The 18,937-nt window shown below is 43.4% G+C and overlaps 1 protein-coding gene across 1 annotated transcript; it reads right to left on the bottom strand.

The window, feature by feature from the left end:
- Nucleotides 1-345: 345 nt before the first annotated feature.
- LOC146353401 (uncharacterized) lies at nt 346-18,625 on the bottom strand. Its single transcript, XM_084829725.1, has 7 exons — nt 18,472-18,625; nt 14,637-14,707; nt 12,996-13,083; nt 12,642-12,905; nt 10,667-10,825; nt 3,346-3,424; nt 346-1,083 (listed from the first exon to the last, which is right to left on the bottom strand). Exons 1-7 carry the CDS (start codon nt 18,623-18,625, stop codon nt 1,017-1,019), a joined length of 882 nt encoding a protein of 293 aa, XP_084685851.1. The 3' UTR covers nt 346-1,016.
- Nucleotides 18,626-18,937: the final 312 nt, after the last annotated feature.

Here is an 18,937-nt window from a genome sequence, read left to right as displayed (position 1 = left end):
GCTGACAAAGTGGCACTGGGCTAGAGCTAACATGACTGTATAGCTGTAATTCATGGCCTGGATTCATCTGGAAATGTTCCTAATATATGATGTGGTCTTAAGTGACAGATATATAAATTCTGAATGGGATCTGAGAATTTCTGTTTTCACAGTTGGGTTTGTTTCAAGAGAACAGAAAGGGGCAGATTCACTGGTGGGGTCCATGTTGGTGAACAAAATAATTTTATAGGAAGGTTCTGAACTATTGGGTCATGGGGTGGTCATTGGATAGGAAGGAAATTAGAACTTTGTCGTGATTTCCCTCTCACTCCACATCAGGTCTCAATGAACGAAAGAAAAACACTTGCTTCTAAAGCATTTTATTGAATGTTCAAGCAGAGAAATCAAATCAAGAGCCGCAGAAGATCTTCCATCAAACATAAAAGATGGATCTTATCCTTTTGCTACATCACCCTTGCCCAATGCAGACTACAGAGAGGGTTGCCATTTCTCAGTTTCATTTACTTTCTCTGACCCAGAGAAATTCAGCCATTCCCTAAGTTGTGTTGGAGCCTGTGGAATGTTTTCGTTATAATGAACTCATCCCATTAGTTTCAAGATGATCTAATTCATAATTTACTTTTTCTGGCTTCAGTCTGACAGAGTTATTTCTGTTCTGCCATGCACTATTTTTATGTATTTATTTATTCATTAATTTATTTATTCATTCATTCATTCATAATCATTTCTATGTAACTATAGAGTTACATGTGTTGCCAGGAACCTGTTTGGATTGAGATGATATGCATTTGATTGGATTCAGGATATGCATTTGATTGGATTCAGGACATGCATTTGATTGGATTCAGGATATGCATTTGATTGGAATCTGTAGGATTCTGAAATATCCTTTTACAATAAGGGGCAATAGGCCACTCTGTTCAAAAGCTAGCAGGTATATCATGGGATGGGACAAGATGGGTCAGTAACGTAACACACGCAGTTCCGGTCATAAAGGGATAGCCAGAATTCAGCTCTCAGAGAGAGCAACCTTCTAGATATTCAGCAAGATCTTCTCCACGGCACTTTTTTGCCCAGCGTGGCCTGAGGATTCAGAAAGAAAGAAAATCACTACGGGAAAACATTTTCCCTTTAACCAGGGGCATATATAAAAAAAAACATATTAAAAAGGAAAAGGTTCTAGAAATTGGGAATTTCACCTCGACATTGGAAAGTAACCAAGGTTTGGAATACCAGTAGTTTGTTCTGAATACAGGAATAGTTCTTCACACAAAGCAGGATTCACTTCAGGAATTCACTGCAACAAGACAAGGCACTGACCACCAACTTAGATGGCTTTTTAGTGGGATAGGATCTATTCATGGAGGATAGGTCTCTCAGCGGCTGTCAGCCATGACAGCTAAATATAATCTCCACTTATACATGTAGCTATCAAATCTTGGGAATAAACAACAGCAGAACATCTATCACCCAGCTGTGGCCAGTATTGTTAAAAGAGTAACAGAATGATGGGCTAGATAGGCCTTTGGTCTTGATCTAGCAGTTCAGCTCTTGAAATTCTGTCATATACATGCATACACGCAACAAGCATGAAGTGGAGAAAACATTACTCCAGACACTGGACATCAAATACTTTCAGGCTACAGATGTTGTTCAATTTGCTTCTTATCAGAACACAAGGAAGCAGCGTGAGGGCCTTTTCTGCTGTGGCACCCTGGCTGTGGAATGAGCTTCCCACAGAAGCTCACCTGGCACCTACTTTGTCCTCTTTTGCCAGATGAAAACCTTATTTTCCCAGGCATTTTAGTCTTTCAGGTTCTGTTACTATTGTTTAAATCCTTGCACTGCTGCTAGGTTTTATTTGGGGTTAGGTTTTAACCTGTAATATTGTACTTTATCATGTTGTACTTTATGGTTTAAACTGTAGTGAACCACCAGAGATCCTGCAGCCATGCTACCACACTACCAGCCTCCCCAGGCCACCAGAAGGAGCAAACAGCACGACAGTCAAGGCAGCTCCCAGGGCTTTATTGAGCCACCTGCTGTTGTTGCCGTTGCTGCCACCACTCCTTCCCAGCTTCTGCCTTTGTTGGTGCTCGGCTGCTTGCTGGTCTTCCGCTGCTGCTAGCTGCACTTCTTTGCTACAGTCCTTGCCTCAGCTGCTTCTTCCTTCTCTGCATGGTCTCCTCTGAGGCCAGCAACGGTGCCAGCCAACACACGAGGCCTCGCTCTGTTATGAGCCAGGTGGTCCAGAGAGGTAACTGCCTGCCACTGTTCCCATGTAGCCTGTCTCCTCACAGCCACACCCCAGCCGAGCCAATCAGCCTTTTGATTGGTTCGGCGCTATCGGGCTGCAGGGAGGTGCCACCATGGCTGCTGCACAGGGTTCTGCCAGCTCCCTTCCTTTCCTGCCACAGGACCCGCGCACGCCCACAATGGCAGCTCCCCAGTAAGTGGGGAACTCGATTTGTGGTGAACCACCAGAGAGCTTCAGCTAATGGGCAGTATAGAAACATAATATATAGTAATAAATAATAGTGTGATCCCATGATTACATTCCATTTGCAAGGTTCCACATTCCACATCTAAGGTTTTTTGTGTCCAATATAGATTTCCTTTATAAAATAATACATTGACACTGTTAGTCAGGACGGAAATCCCACGGCTTTGCTCATCACTGACCCGCTGCTACTCCACCTTTAACACAGCCTTAGTAGGGCAGGGGGTCCTTCCAAATGCCAGATGGGAGGCGTTACATCCATGCAGACATTCAACATGCTCATTCCTTTCTCAGATATAACCGGACAAAATCAAGCCACAGTATCCCAGAATCTGTCCCAAGGTTCCCACCGCCACCATTTTCGTCATACTGCGTCGAATATATTGGAGTGGGGAGGTGGGGTATGGGCACAACTGTGCCTATTCTGCATTTTAGAGAACAGTTTAAATTTATGTATGTATTTGAACAAGTTATAAATTGCACTGTCCCAAAGGAGATTTCAGGGCAATGTACATAAAGCAAACTGAAAACAACCTAAATCCTAACAAAACAATTAAAACCCAAGTATTCCGATTCTGGAAGTGCATATATAAAGGAAATGTTAAATTATATTAAGATATTCTAGATATAGGCCTAATGTCATTCCTAGTACACCCTATTCAGGGATTTTGGTTACATTTACACCATGTGTGTTTTCAGCTGTATTAAACGCTTTAATATATGTTTTGTTTTTTATATGATTGAGAGAGGCTTCTGTCTCATCAACAAAATGAATTCAATACATAAGCATTCAGCAGCTTTTTTTTTTCTTCATTTGTAGAGTTTTGGAAACAAATGCTACTCACCAGGTATTCATCTCTTCTTTACTCTGGACAATTTTTGTAGCACACTCAATGTCATCAGTTATGTCGTTATCGAGAAACTCTACAGAGAGAGGGAATGACATAGAACATTGTAGGGATTAGTGGAGATTAACGGAAAGAGCTCATCTTGCTTCCAAGTGTCACAGTCAGATGAGATAACAGAAAATGTCTTTTTGAACCAGGAAGTACCTTATTACGGTGGTACTTCCTGTTGTGATGGCTGTTACCAGTAAGGTGTGATTAACACCTTTTCTGAATCAATTAATCATGTGAGAAATTGTTCAGGGTGAATGCCTTCACAATGTGAGTAAAGGTAGAATAGAGAGATAAGACATAGGTAAGTAGGTTGAACTGGGGCAACATATGTTGAATATATAGAAGGATCTGCATAAGAACATAAGAAGAGCCATGCTGGATCAGAGCAAGGTCCATCTCGTCCAGCATTCTGTTCATACAGTGACCAACCAGATGCCTGTGGGAAACCACAAGTAGGACATGAGGGCAAAAGCACTCTCCTGGTCATGTTCCCCAGCAACTGGTGTACACGGGCACACTAGTACTCATCCTGGAGGTAGCATATAGCCATCAAGACTAGTAGCCATTGATAGCCTTATCCTCCATGAATTTGTGTAAACCCTGTTTAAAGCCATGATATTGGTAGTCATCACTACACCTTGTGGTAGCAAATTCTATAGTTTAAGTATGAAGTAGTACTTCCTTTTATCTGTGTTGAATCTCCCACCAATCAGCACCATAGGTTGACCCCAGGGTCTAATATTATGAAAGAGGGAGAAAAATGTCTCCCTATCCACTTTCTCCACACCATGCATAATTTTGTACATTTCTATCATGTCTCAGCTTACTTGCCTTTTTTCTAAGCTAAAGTCCCAGATGTTGTAAGCTTTCCTGATAGGGAAGTTACTCCAGCCCCTTGATCATTTTAGTTGCCCTTTTCTGCACTTTTTCCAACTCTACAATATCCTTTTTTAGATGTGGTGATGAGCACTGCACACAGTATTCCAAGTGTGGTTGCAACATAGCTATATATAATGGAAGTATGGTATTGGCAGTTTTATTTTCAATTTCTTTCCTAATTACGCCTAACATGGAATTTGCCGTTCTTACAGCAGCTCTGCACTGAATCAACGTTTTCACCAAACTGTCCGCCTGAACCTGAAGATCTTTTTCTTGATCAGACACTGCTACATTTGCTTACATTGAACCTCATTTGCCATTTTGACAACCATTCTCCCAGTTTGGAGAGATCCTTTTGATGCTCATTGGAATCCTTTTTTGTTTTAACCACCTAATTAATGTGGGGTAATCAGCATAAGCCGCGGTGGCTTAGTGGTTAAGACGCTGAACTGCAGACCGGAAGGTTGGCAGGACAGCAGTTCAAGACCCGAGTGCTGCGTGACGGAGTGAGCTCCCATCTTCAGTCCCAGCTCCTGCCAACCTAGCAGTTCGAAAGCAAGAAATTGCAAGTAGATAAATAGGTACCGCCTCGGCGGGAAAGGTAACAGCGTTCCGTGCGCCTCGGTGTTCAGTCATGCCAGCCACATGATCACGGAAGCGTCTTCGGACAGCGCTGGCTCTTCGGCTTAGAAACGGGGATGAGCACCGCACCCTAGAGTCGGGCACGACTGGCTGGAGACACCTTTTTTTTTACCTTTAATCAGCATACTTAGCCATCTCATTGCTCACATCATTTATGAACAAATGCTATATACCCAGATGATATTATATATACCCAGGTGACATTTAAGACATTCAGAGGAGAACTTGCTGGCCATTCCAAAACAAATGGAATGTCACCATGAAGCATCCCAATGATGGGCCTTCTCTGTAGCGGCACCCACCTTCTGGAAAACCCTTCCTCATGCTGTTCAGGAGGCAGAAAATGTGACATCTTTTAGATGCCTCCTGAAAACACACCTTTTTACCCAGGCTTTTTCCTTGGGCTGTAACTGCCGCTGGATTTTACTTCGATTTTACATGGTGCTTTTAAACTTTTAAAAGTTGTATGTTGTGTTTTGTCATGTTGTATTTTATGGTTTTAATTGCTGTGAACTGCCCAGAGAGCCTCAGCTATTGGGCAGTATAGAAATGTATAAATAAATAAATAACAATGGTCCCAATACAGATCCCTGTGGGACTCCACTGTTTAAATCCTTCCATTGGGAGAAGTTTATTCCTACTCTCTGCTTTCTCCTCTTTAGCCAGTTGTAGATTCATAAGAGGGCCTCTCCATGACTGCTAAGTTTGCTTAAAGCTTTTTAGTGAGGGACTTTGTCAAAAGCCTTTTGAAAGTCCAAGTAACCAATGTCTACCAGATCACCCCTGTCCACTGAGGCTGTGCAGGGACCCCCCTGATCTGACTCGAAAGCTGCTTTGTGGCATCAGAGGAGGGCCCGATTTGGCTCAGGCTGATTCAGGGGGCCCCCAACCAACCCAACTCAGCCCCAAACCAGGATTTGGATATCAAACCCTGCCTCGGGTCCCCCCCTGACACCCCTGAGCAAACCCCCAGCTCCTTGCCTGGGCCGCCTCCTCCTCCTCCATCACCGCTGCGTTCTCCTCGCTGCTACATTCTCTTCGCTGCTACATTCTCTTCACCACCACCACCGCTGCCTTCTCCATAGCCACCTGCTGCCGTGCCGCCACCACCCTCTCTGCTTTCTCCACCACTGCCACTGTATTCTCCTTGCCACCACCGCCTTCTCCATCACCGCCTGCCGCCATGCCGCCACACCACCTTTACCACTTCGCCTTCGCCGCTGCCGCCTTCTCTGTTGCTGCCTGCCGCCGCCACCAGCTCCTGAGGCCTGGACACGCGGCGACTCTTCTTGCAGGGAATCACCATTTCTAAAATGGCAACTTCCGGGAACTTCCAGGCGATTGCCATTTTATAAATGGCAACTCCCTGCAAGAAGAGTTGCTGCGCGTCCAGGCCTCAGGAGCTGGTGGCGGTGAGGAGAAGGCAACAGAGGGGGTGGCAGCACAGCGACAGTGTGGAGAAGGCGGCAACAGCAGTGAGGAGAAGGTGGTGGCAGCACAGAGAAGGCGGCTCAGGTAAGGACCTGGAGGCCAGAGGGGGGATGGGCCAGGGATGCCAAAGCTCCAAAGAGCACCAAGTGCTTTGGAGAGCCCCCAACCCTCTCCAGGTCATTTCGTGCCCCCTCCACTTCACCTTGGAGGGGGTCCAAGGTGACCCGAAGCAGCCCACTTCGACTCAGGGTTCGGGTCTCGGGCCAAAGCGCTGCACAGCCCTACTGTCCACAGGTTTTTTTGACAATCCCAAAAGTGTCAACTCTATCAGACAGAGATGCCAGCATGGTGGACTATATATTAGTCTCCATGCCCCTCTGGAATCATGTTTTACACTTAACAATAGAGAATAGAGCAGAAAGTAATCACCTTCCCCGCATATAGATGATGTCTTTGCCTATTTGTCACTTTCCTATGTGCCCTAACCCTGTGGAAGGCACACTTGTCTGCAAAACACAACCTGAGTGGTCACTTAAGGTGGATGAGGAAATTGGCACAGTTCTACTAAGAGAAAATCTATGTCACCTGAGGCACCACTGCCTGGGAAGGGAAGGGAATATCATAGAGCACAACCAGGAAATAGCTTCTACTTTAAGCCTTTAAGACCTTATGCAACTACTGCCTGCAGCACAGAAAGAGATACCCAACCATCACCTACATGGTACAATAAGGACTGCAGGAATGGAGAAAAATTCTGTCTAGACTGATCAGGGTAGGCCGGTTAGATGGATCTGGGAAAGCTTGCCTAGCCATCTCGGCTTAAAAACAGATTTCTAAAAATCTACTTAAACAAAAGGAAGTTGCATTCTGTGAGAAGGAATGGCAGGCCTTGGGCCAGGTGATGTCAGATAAGAATGAGGCCAAGTTTTGGAGACTTGTTACAGCAGGGAAAGGTAAGGGAGACTCACAGAGGAGGCGCTAATTTCCCCTAAGGCACAGGTGCTGCGTTTTCATAAAATCTTTGGGAAACTTTCAAATGAATATTCTGCTACCCTTGACTCCCCTACGGATCAGGTCCTACCAGTGAGACCAGAGGAGGTGCTGGAAAATATTGCAGCACTGCCTAAAGGGAAAGCACCAGGCAGCGACGTGTTCCCCCTGAGATATTTAAGATCAGTCCTGAATGGTGGGCTCCCATACTCACCAAACTCTTCACACATATTACTCTATACATGTATATTAATACAAATTCTGATGTATACAGATGATGCAGTTCTCCTTTCGCTGAATCAGATTGGTTTGAGTCAAGTTCAGCTCTTTCTGTAGTGAGGAGCATCTCAGTATTACTTACTCACAAACCAAGATAATGGTATTTGAGAAAGGACATAGAAAGCTCAAAGGGACAATGGATGGCCACTTTATTGAGCAAGGCAGCTCATTTAAATATCTGGGTATCCAATGAAATAATTAATTGGAAAACACATTATGAAGCAGTCAAATTGACAGCATCCAGAACTATACAACAAGGGTGGCCAACTGGCAGAGCCTGTTTTAAAATGTTTGTCCGGAAAGCAGTTGCTCAAATGTGCTATGGAGCTGAAATCTGGGCTGAAGGCAATTTTGCTTCACTGGAAGCACTCCAGAATGGAGTTATAAGGAAAATACTAGCCTAACCTCTGGGCATACCAACAGAGAGCAAAGACTGGTCTGCCCTCTGTCGAATCCAGAGATAATAAAAGTGTGATCTGATACTGGTGAAGACTGAATGAAATGGCCAATTCTAGACTCCCTAAGAAATGCTGGTATGAACAGTTGAGAGAGGCGGGGGGAGATGGGTGAAGACCTGTCACCAAAGAATGAACCTATATTCAGTCTCCATAGAGCATGCAGCAATGGTTGGCTTTCAGTCTAGCTTTAACCAGCAAATCGAAAAATTCCATTTATCAATTTAATAGTAGAGAGATTATTAACAATAATCTCGCTTCATGTTGGTTTGCTGTCATTAAAGAAGATCATCAGTTTTCATGGTATCTAACAACCATTACCTATCTGCTCCTGAGGAAGGCCTTCACAGAATTAAGATTCCAGCGGATTCCATCTGCCTATTTGGAGAGCAGGTACTTCCACATCCCTGTAAATCAGAGACTCTGTATTTGTGGAAATGGTCGCGCAAAGGACCGATCGTGCTGTCCACTGTACGCTTGTCCTAGAGAGCGGTTTTTGTCTCACCTTGTGTTGCAGAGTAACAGGTGGCCAGTTCAGAACATAATAATCCACCTGCTATCTGATGAGCAGGAGTACATCTCTTATCAAGTCACACTGTATGCGACTGCAGCCAAGAAAATTAGAGCGAGAACTTTGAAATGAGATGGCAGTAGACTGTAAGGGGGGTTCAATTATCTGATCGGGATAAACTTGTGAGGAAATTTAGTAAGTTTCAAGGTCTATTTTTAAACTTGAGCATCTTTAAATTGCAAGAGTAATTTTACCTTGTTTTTATCTCAGTGTTTTTATGGGTGGTAATTTCACTGTGAGTGATTTCAGGAAGATTCAAGGTGTACCCCAAACGTGAAGATTGTCAGGTGCATTTCTAAATGGGAATGGTTTTAAATGAAATGTGTAATTTTCACCCTTTTGTTTTTATTTATATATTTATATTACTCTGATGGATGTCCTTGTGTTTCGTTGTTCTGCAATGGCTGACGGGCAAAATCGATAAAGATATGATGAAAGCACTCATCATATCTCTCAAAGCATATCTTTCAAAGCATTTCTCACAGCACTCTAAAAGGTTAGTGAGACAGGACTATGCAGAAGTCGTGTCAATTCTTTTTTCAGAAGGCTTGTGTTTCTATATGTTTTCTAATTGTACCTCTAATCCTGCTTTCAGCCATTTTACCCAGAACAGCTAACCGGCCTGTAATTACACAAGGCTTTCCCTAGCTGCACCATCGCATGAGGGCACCACCACATTATTTATTTATTTACAATATTTAAATACTGCTCCACCTCAAAAGATTCCAGAGCGGTGAACAGCAGGGATAGAAGACTACAACACCTGATGCTATCCAGTAGGGCTGTGCATGGACCCCCCACTTTGCTTCAGATGCCAATTCAGACCTTCTGAAGTGGCCCTGCTTCACTTCGGACCAATTCAGCCCCCATCCACTTTGACTCAGACCTGAACCTGAAGTAAGATTCAGATATCCGAATCATTTGTTTTTGGCATTTTCCCATTGACTTGCATTGGAAAACACAAACGGCCATATCTTTTTCAGTTTTCATGAGAAATACTTGAAATGTGGGGACGTTTCTGCCCCCCTTGGAAGGGATCCCACCTGCCAAATTTCAGACAGTTTGGCCCAGTAGATTTTGTACTAGGTGCAGGTGAAATTTGATATTTTTTCCACAAAAACTCTCAAAGCAAAGAGCTGCAGCTTTGCAAATTATTTGCGTAACCTATCGCGTGAAAAGAAAGCAGGGATGCAAATGGTGTCCAGTATGCCATTTGCGGCTGTAAAGGTCTTAGTTTAAGGTAAATGCAGCCATTTACAGCTGTATTTACCTCAAACAAGACCTTTACAGCCGCAAATGGCGTACTGGACGCCATTTGCGTCCGCAGTCAATCCCCCTCAGCCAGCGATACGGCATGGCGGCCGTATCGCTGGCGCTTTGGAGCCGGCTGGCAGCTCTGCGGAATCGCCGTGGAGCGGAGCTGGCCAAAGAGGATTCCAGGGGGAGGGACAGATCGCCTCCCCCCGCGGGCGGATTCCCAAGCGGAAGAACAAGTAGGGAATCCGCCCATCCCTAGCCCTAATTTGGCAACTAGAGTTGCTATTCGCCAAAGCTTCCTCCCTCCTCTTCCTCTTCTCTTCCCCCCACCCTCCTCCTCATTTACCCCTCCCTGATCTTTCTCAAGTTGATACATTATGGCGCCAGGCTGTCTGGGCTGCTCAAAAGGCATCAGAAGAGCTATAAATCTCCAAGGTGGAATGGAGCACCTCATCAACAAGCTGCTTTGCTTCGGGGCTTCTTGGTGCTGTTCTGATCTGTCTCATATCATGCCAAGGCAGCCTACCCCACCTTGTTATTCAGGCTTCGGACGAAAGTAGTGCACAGCCCTACTGTCCAGCATTTTTTTTTTTTTTTTCATTTCTGGAAGCCCCACTCCACAACCTCCTACCATTGCAGGTGTGGTCAGTGGGAATTTAGGACAGGGCCTTTTCTTGTAATAAATAGAAAGAAAGATCCCTCATCTAATAAATTAGCCATGGTTCTTGAGTCACATAAGACAAAGCAGAAACATGTCACTCACTTTCACAGGCAATGTTGCAAAGGTTACGTGAGGGTTGCTTCCCGTCACTGCACCAGAACTCATTGTTAATCCTGAATATCCCGTATGCTTTCTTTAGATTTGTAGGTTTCATTGCAGGGTTAGTCTTGAATCTGCTTTCATAATGGACCATACAAATCCCTGGCAGGGAAAATAGGAGACACAGTATGAGGTTTAGAGACTGGTGAAAACATATTTTTAAAGGAATTTTTTAAATTTTCTTTTGAGAGGAAATTTGCACAAAAGCTAGTGTAGCATAATGGCTAAGAGATGGAGTAATGAATCAGGAAATACTCAGTTTGAATCCTTGAGAAGCCACTAGGGGTGTGCTCAGGATCCAGTTGAATCCAGAACTAAATTGGGATGATTTGGACAGATTTGGGACATGTCTGAATCAAAGTGGAGACTCTCTGGAGCAGATTGAATCTGAAGTTGAAGATTCGTTAGCAATTTGGATTCAGAGGGACATAGAGAAACTGACAGTATGTCCCCAAATATTGATACATTTTCTCCCCAAGCTCTCCTATATAAGGAAAATAGTGTATTCCAGAGAGGCTGGAAGGAGAGGAGGCAGTGCAGTTTTGTGACTTGCAGCTCTAGTTTCTAATCACAGTGAATGCTTACAGCAGGGCCCTGCCACCTCTGTGCTTTATGTCATTTTCAGAGTAGTTGACCACAAAGAACATAAGAGATAAGAGCTTCCTTTTTTTGGAAACCTCCAAATTACAAAGGCTGCACAATGGGAGTTGGACTCGATGGCCTTGTAGGCCCCTTCCAACCCTACTATTCTATGATTCTATGAGTCACAGCTCCCTGCACCTATTCATCTGAAATGTGGCTATCTTCATCCATTTATCATCCAGTTCACCCAAGAAATATGTCATCAGCAGTTCCCTTTAAAAAAAATCAAAACACAAAAAAATGCCGCACTTAACCGTCTGCAATATAAGCAGCTACTATGCCTGCAAATTTCATCTAGTTCAGAAAAAAGCTATAGCTGTTCATTTCCAATAATAATCAATGGTAGGCATGAATATTTGTATTTCCTAACTGAGATTCAGATTCAGACCCAAGTTGTAGCAGGCAGACTCCGATTTGGCCCGAGCAAATTGGACTGTGTTCCAAATCACCAAATCAGGGTCGGAACCAAATCCTGTAGCCAGCACACAACCCTAGAAGCCACTATTTCTCAAACTCAGCTTTCCCACTTGAAATGTGGGAATACCTACCTTGCAGGGTTGTTGTAAGGATTGCAACCAGATAATGCACACAAAGCACTTGGAACACTAAAAAGCAGTATATATCTATTATTGACATTTCACTCGTGTCAAAACCTTTAACCTGAACCATTGCCAGTTTTGCCATTCAATATTTTAATTATTATTTAAAGAAGCTAAAAACAAAACAAAACTGGAGACTGGCAAACTGCAAAGGAAATACAACAGAATAATCCTGTGGAAGTGGAGACCATGGGAGCTGCTTTGCCTATTGTGTGTGTCGGCCTGTTTTTCCTCTGTTTTATTTGTTTTGTTTTGCTTTGGTGTGGTGTGGCTAGTACGTTTGTTTGCTTGCTTTGATGTTGTATATGTTTTGCTGATTTTATTTATTTAGTTTGAGTGGTATGTGGTAGATTGATGATTGATTGATTGATTGATTGATTGACTGATGGATTGATTTGGTGTGCTGTGTGTGTGTTTTCCCCGGGCTGTTTGTTTTTGGTGAGGTGTGTGCTATTTTGCCTGTGTTGTGTGTGTGTGTGCAGTCTTGTATTTGGCTGGATGGTTTCCCTGTACTTGTTTCTCTGAGCATCAGCACTTTGCCAGCTGTGAAATTGGTATGTTGTTGTGCTTCAGGGGGAGGGAAGCAAAGAACAGATTTGGTATTTGGGGCTCAGACCCCATCTCTGCCGTGGATTCACTTCCTTGCCCAACTTCCTTTTCTTTTAGCCTCAGCTTGCCTTCTGGGAAATGCATGTCAAAGCAGAGAAGTGTGGGTTCAAAAGAATGGTATTGCATTTGGGTCTTCAGTCTCATGCCCCCGCTGGAAGATTTCTCCTTGGAGGAAGAGCTGGAGGACCAGGAACCATCTGCTACCAACAATACCAAAAATCTTCCAGTAGACCAAGTGGTGCCTGGGCCCTCAGGGGTGACTTCCACAAGGCCATCACCTGTGGAGGACAAGACCTCTGCCTCAGAGGTGGAAGCAGAGAAACCCCAAAGCCCTTAGGAGAGATGCCACCACGAAAAGACAGGAACTCAGAAGCAGTGCTAGACTAAGCCAAAGGCTTCCTTGTGGGAAAATGACTACTCACACATAGCAGGCTTGCTCATGAGGAGGACCTTTTCAACTGCAGTCACTAACAGTTCACAGCTGAGGTTTGGGTGTGGCTCTGACAACCTCTGCATAAAAGGAGCAGTGCACAGCTGAGATGGTTGCTGGAAACAACATTAAGCAGACTTTCCTGCAGCCAGCTTTTCTTGGCTGCTTCTGGCATGCACGAGGACTTCTGGACTGAACACTGACTCTCGTTCTGTCTGCTGTGTTGCCTTGGAACCCTGTTGCCTGTGACCTGGACTGGATTCTGACTCTCCTTCTGCCTGCTCCTTGTCTGCTGTGTTCTCTTGGAACCTTGTTGCCTGTGACCTGGGCTGTTGAGACTTTGCCTTTTGCCTGATCCCTGTTTATACTCACTATCTTGGAAGCCTTGGACTCTTGAACCTGCAACTGCTAGGCTCAGACTCCATCTCAATTTCTTTGGCAAGTTCTCTTTCTTTGACCCCCTTCAGTTTTCCTTCTAAGAAATGGGTGTTTTGTTACTGGCCATGCCCACCATGACAGCCATTTTGTGAGGGCAAAATAACATACTCTCAAAATTTGAAATTTGCCCACCAGCCCAAAAATGTGGGGAGTCCTGGTCGAAGATAGAAAGAAAAAATGTTGACTCTAGCAGGCTTCCCATTGCTGAAGGAAGCTCAACAACAACAAGCCAATACACAAGCAAGTTGAGCATAAATCAATGCACAGAAGTTAAAGGAAGTTGTGCACCCAACAAGCAGAACTCACAGTCATTCAAGGTGAAGCCATGGTATCCATCTAGCCCGTGCTCTCTCAAAGTCTCTGCTAGTTCACATCTGGGAACCACCCTGGCTTCACTTGCCATGATGGCTAGGCTGATGAGGACAATAGCAAAAACTTTCATGGCTGCAGCTCTCTGGATGCTTTTATGAGGATCCATCCAAAGAACCAAAACTTTTCTACTCCATCTAAAGCAATAGAGGTCTCATGTAGTAATATATGACAGATTATCAGTTCACAAATCTGTGGAATCTGCAATTGCCCACAGGACCATGAATATTTATGTCATATCCCCAGCCCATAAAATACCTTGTCAATACAGCTATAACTCAGATCTCTGGAAGCACGCATTGACCTGTAATAATAATGGCCTCCCTGTTACCTCAAAGTTTGCTTCTGGCCCTCTGACTTTGGATATTGTGTTTTCTGAAGAAGAAAAACCCTCCAGACAGAGATTAAATGCCTCAGTTAAATTGACCCTTGTCTCCAGATTGGGATCAAGGATGACATTACCTTATTTATGAGAACAAACCATTCTTCAGTCCCCTCATGGCAGACATTGTCCAGGGCTAAGCAAACATAGATATGAGGGAAGATCATAACATCTACTTCTGACTTTTAAAAGATGACGAGAGAAGCTAAGATTACTGGAATGAATCAAAATGACTATTTGGATTCCATACCAACAAAAGCTTAAGAAGTGATCACATCTGCAGGTATGGATACACATATTCTATCCTCAAAGGCTGAATGTACACCAAAAAAGTTTCAGATATAGGGCCCAAGCAGATGTATATATATTTAGTTATAGAACTGAAGTGAGAATTAACCTTTTGCAATAAAAGGAGGGTGCAGGTGAGGTGAATAACCCACTCACCTGAACTATCCCCTTTGCTGCTGCTTTGGCACTGTTATTCCACCAGGCTTTCTTCCCTGAACAATCCTGATCTGGATGAATCCAGGAAAGCAAAAGTACTGGGGTGATGATTCAACTATTTGGGGGAATTTGAGAGCTGTAAAAGCTGCCCTCTCTATGGAGAAGGATTGTTGCTTTATCTGATGACAAGAGATGCTCTGTCTCTGATGCAAGTGATCTAGGTAGCCAATCAGGAAGGTTTTTTTACTCAGGCATAAATCCCACTGTGTTCAGTAGTTAGTATGTATAATTGTCATAAAGTATTAATATAATGTATATTGTTAAGAATTTCTAAGTATTTCATAGGAGTGCTATACATAATAATCTGTGTGTGTAAACCGTAAATGTGGAATACTTTGCCATTAAAGTCCTTTGTTTATTTATTTTATTTTATTACATTTCTATCCTGCCTTATTTCCTCCTTAAGGAACCCAAGGCAGTATATATATTCCTCCTTCTCCTCTATTTTATCCTCGGAACAACAACCCTGTGAGGAAATATCCAGTTGGAGCCATGGCGTCTGGCAGTGACTTGTGGAGTTCTACAGGTTGCTTATCTCAAACAGCGGGGAAAAGGTTGAGAAACCTTTTTATCTTCCCCTGGAATTAAAAGGGGAAGCTTACAGTACCATTTGGAAGAAATCTTGGAAGAACAGCTGCTTCTGTGAAGAAACAGAGGGGCTGAAATCTAAGAATAGATGCCGGAGTGTCATCTACTGAACGCTGTTTGAAACTCCTAAGCAATTAGGAGACGCAAGGACAAATGGCTCCAAATAGCATTTCTGAATTCAAACTACCAGCAGTATCTGAGGACCTGTAATTAAATCTGTGTGTTTGCTTTTTTGTTTCTGCAATTATACTTGCTTGTTGTGATTTGGAAAGTGGAGGATGGTAGTACCAAAGGAAAAAAGGAAAGGCGTGGGAACGCCACCTACCCCCCCAATTGCTCCTTCGGCAAAGGTTTTTAGAAATGCCGGAGATGAAGAGGAATTGCTTGCTTTGATAAAAAGTATGTCTTCTCAGCTACCAAAGCAGTCAAAGAAACTTGAAACAATTCAGGACTCAATTACTGCCCTTCAGGGGGCTGTGGATTTAATTATTATCTCTTTTCAAAAGATGGAAGCGAAGGTTAATGATCTTGAAGATCAGGTTGAAAGGGCTATGAAAGTGTCTCGCAAAGTTTTGTCTGCTCGAATCTCTCAACTGGAGGCCTTCACATGCAGAGCGAATCTATGTATCCTTGGTATTAAAGAAATGGCTACTGATATAGGCTTGGCGGAATTTATGGATAAACTTTTGCATGAGACATTTGCTTTACCATCTGATTTCTTACTTGATATTGAGCATGCATATCATGTTCCTGGTTCAAGCCGTGGCACTAAAGGGACTTCTGGGACTGTTATTGTTCAATTTTCCTGAATCTCCACAAAAAATTACCTTATGCGTCTGGCAAGAGAACAAGGCGAGCTCCGGTGAGGACCAGCAAATGACAAGATTATGCTCTTTCATGATTATACTAAAGAAATCACTGACAGAAGAAGGCAATTTACCAAGGCAAGACGTTTAGCAAAGCAAATTAACCTGCAATATCATATTAAACATCCAGCTACATTTTGTATTCTTTCTAAAGGCCAGATGAAAAGATTTTTGGATCCTGATGCTGCAGAAGCATTTTTAATTGGTATTAAAACTAAATTAAGGGAACCAACTCTCTCAGCCTCTGGAGCTGGAACTTAGCCATTTTTACTGTTCTTTTGAAGTGTAGTTTGGGCTTTAGCTGATAAGATTTTTAGGCAATATTCCAAAATAAATGTTTGCATTTTTTCTCCTCTTTTTTGTGTTATAGTATAATAAAGTGCATATTTGTGTGTGTATGTGTGTATACACATATAAATATATCTTTAGATATGATATTACTTAAAATAAACAAATGATTTGTTCCTGTTTTTATCCTTTTTTAAAACTTTTTCCCCCTTTTTATTAGTATTATTATTAATTTTATTATTAATATCATTATGGGATTATTGTTATTATTATTATTATTCCTTGTTGGCTACACCTTTAATGTTTATTAATATGCGTTAACTGAATGGTAATTTATGGCCAATGGAAATGGACTGTTTGCTTCTATTCCTGTGCTATAAGGCTATTTGGATATTTGGTTTGTTCTTATTGAAGTTTAATATAATTCAGTTTTTTCTCTTTTCTATCTCTCTCATCCTTCTTTTGCTATCCTCCCTTTTTTCTTTTTCTTAGAATACCGTATTGTTGGAAACTGAAGATTCTGATTATATTGTTGGTAGTGTTTATTTCATTTATAAAAATAAAATAAAAAATAGATTAAAAAAACAACAACAGCAACCCTGTGAGGTGGGTTGGACTGAGAGTCTGTGACTGGCCCAAAGTCACCCAGTGAGGTTCCTTGACCGAGTGGGGGACTAGAACTCAGATCTCCCGACTCCCAGTCCAACACTCTAGCCACACACTGGAAATCATAATAATGAAGAGATGTTAATTGTGAAGAACAATCTGTGAATTATCAGAATATTTCTGCAACCTTCCGCTATACTGCAATAGGTAAATATAGTCCAAATCCCAAATAACAAAGTGAAGCAGGCTGCTTCAGAGGTGCCTTGGCATGATCTGAAGCAGATCAGAACAGCACTGAGGCACCCCAAAGTGAAGCGGCTCATCGCCGAGGCACCTTGCCTCAGAGATTCGTAGCTCTTCTGATGCCTTCTGAGCAGCCCAGACAGCCTGGCTCTAAATGTATCAGAAAGATCAGGGAGGAGGAGGGAGGGAGCTTTGGCAAATGGCAACTCCATTTGCCAGATTATTGCTGAATGTAACCCAGCAGTCTCCAATCAGTGACAGCAGTGGAGGAGGAGGGGAATACTGGAGTGGAGAGATCTGCCTGCTTTCATCTCATTGTGTGAGAGAGAGCACACACTGGTTAGGTGGTGGTTTTGTTTCTTGTTAGAGAGAGATCTATATAGTGTGTGTGCAGCTTTGTGTTTCTTTATTCCCAACCCCAATTGAACTATTCTCTTTCTTTCTCTTGTAGATTATTTTTAAAAACCAAACATTTAGTACTTAGCTTGAGTTTCCTCCCTGGTCCTTTGTCTCCCCCCACCCCACCCTTCTCTAATAGGTTTTACCTTTATTCTTCTTGTTTGTTCATTTAAAAATCCAGAAAAATTAACTTTATTTGCCTTGCCTCATTCTTTAGCTTCCACCCCAACCCTTCTCAATTCTCTCTCAACCATTAGTTTGCCCTTACTTTCATTCTGTCTAGAATGTATACACACACACAAAATAGTACTTTCCTGTCCTTGTTCTCCACCCCACCATTCTCAGTTCCTGTATTCCTTCCCTTCCCGTTTTTGATCTCTTTCCCTAAAATGATAGTAATGATAGTAATGATAGTAATGCCCTCTTCTCTTCTGTCTGGATTATAGCCCTCACCCTCCCATTGATTGCAGGCAGTTTAGTGTTTGCTTTTCTTTTGCTTGTGTGTGTGCGTGCATGCGCGTGTGTGCAAATGCGCTTCTGCTGTGGGCAAGCAAACCGTGTGTGTCAAAGCACACAGTCCACATTCCAAAAAACAGTGGGCAAAGCACTACGCGTGCATTAAGATATAGAATTTAAATAATATAATACAGCACCATGTGGCAAAGCAAGCAAGCCCAATATGAGGCATCTTCGGAGGCTTGTTGGCAGGGGCAGAGGTGGGTGAGGTGCTGCTGAGACTAGCAGCACTGGTAGGCAGGCTGGCTCTCCCCCCATCCAGATAGTACATCCTGGTGTAGTAGGGCAGCAGAGTGAGGAGGCCAGTTGCAGTGCCAAAAGGTCACTGTTGGAGGAGGCTGGTGCAGGCAGCAACAGCAGCACCCTTGCCAAAAGAGCAGCATCTCCTTCTGTAGTGGAAGAGAGGAACCCATTGATGGACATTATGTCAGAGCTATCTGATGTCCTCAGCAAGGTGGAGGGTCAAGAGAAGGAGATCCTCCAGGGTGTGGAGGAGAACAAGCAGCAGGCAAAGGCTCCAGTACCCACCCCCTCTTCCATTGTTCTCCCTGCTCATGTGGTGACCCCCAAGACTGAAGGCAGGCATTCTCTCCACAGAAATATCAGGACAGCATCGTGTGGGACCGCTTTGAGGTGGGAGTGGATCCTGCACTGCTGTCTGCTGCCACTGCAAGGCATCTCTGAGCAGGGGGAAGCAGCCACGGCACTACAGCACCAGCAGCTTGGCCCTACACT

This window comes from Heloderma suspectum, chromosome 2 (assembly GCF_057233095.1).
Source record: "Heloderma suspectum isolate Gila_16-S chromosome 2, 16-S_ref, whole genome shotgun sequence".
NCBI lineage: Eukaryota > Metazoa > Chordata > Lepidosauria > Squamata > Helodermatidae > Heloderma > Heloderma suspectum.
This window is presented reverse-complemented; position numbering and strand designations above follow the sequence as displayed.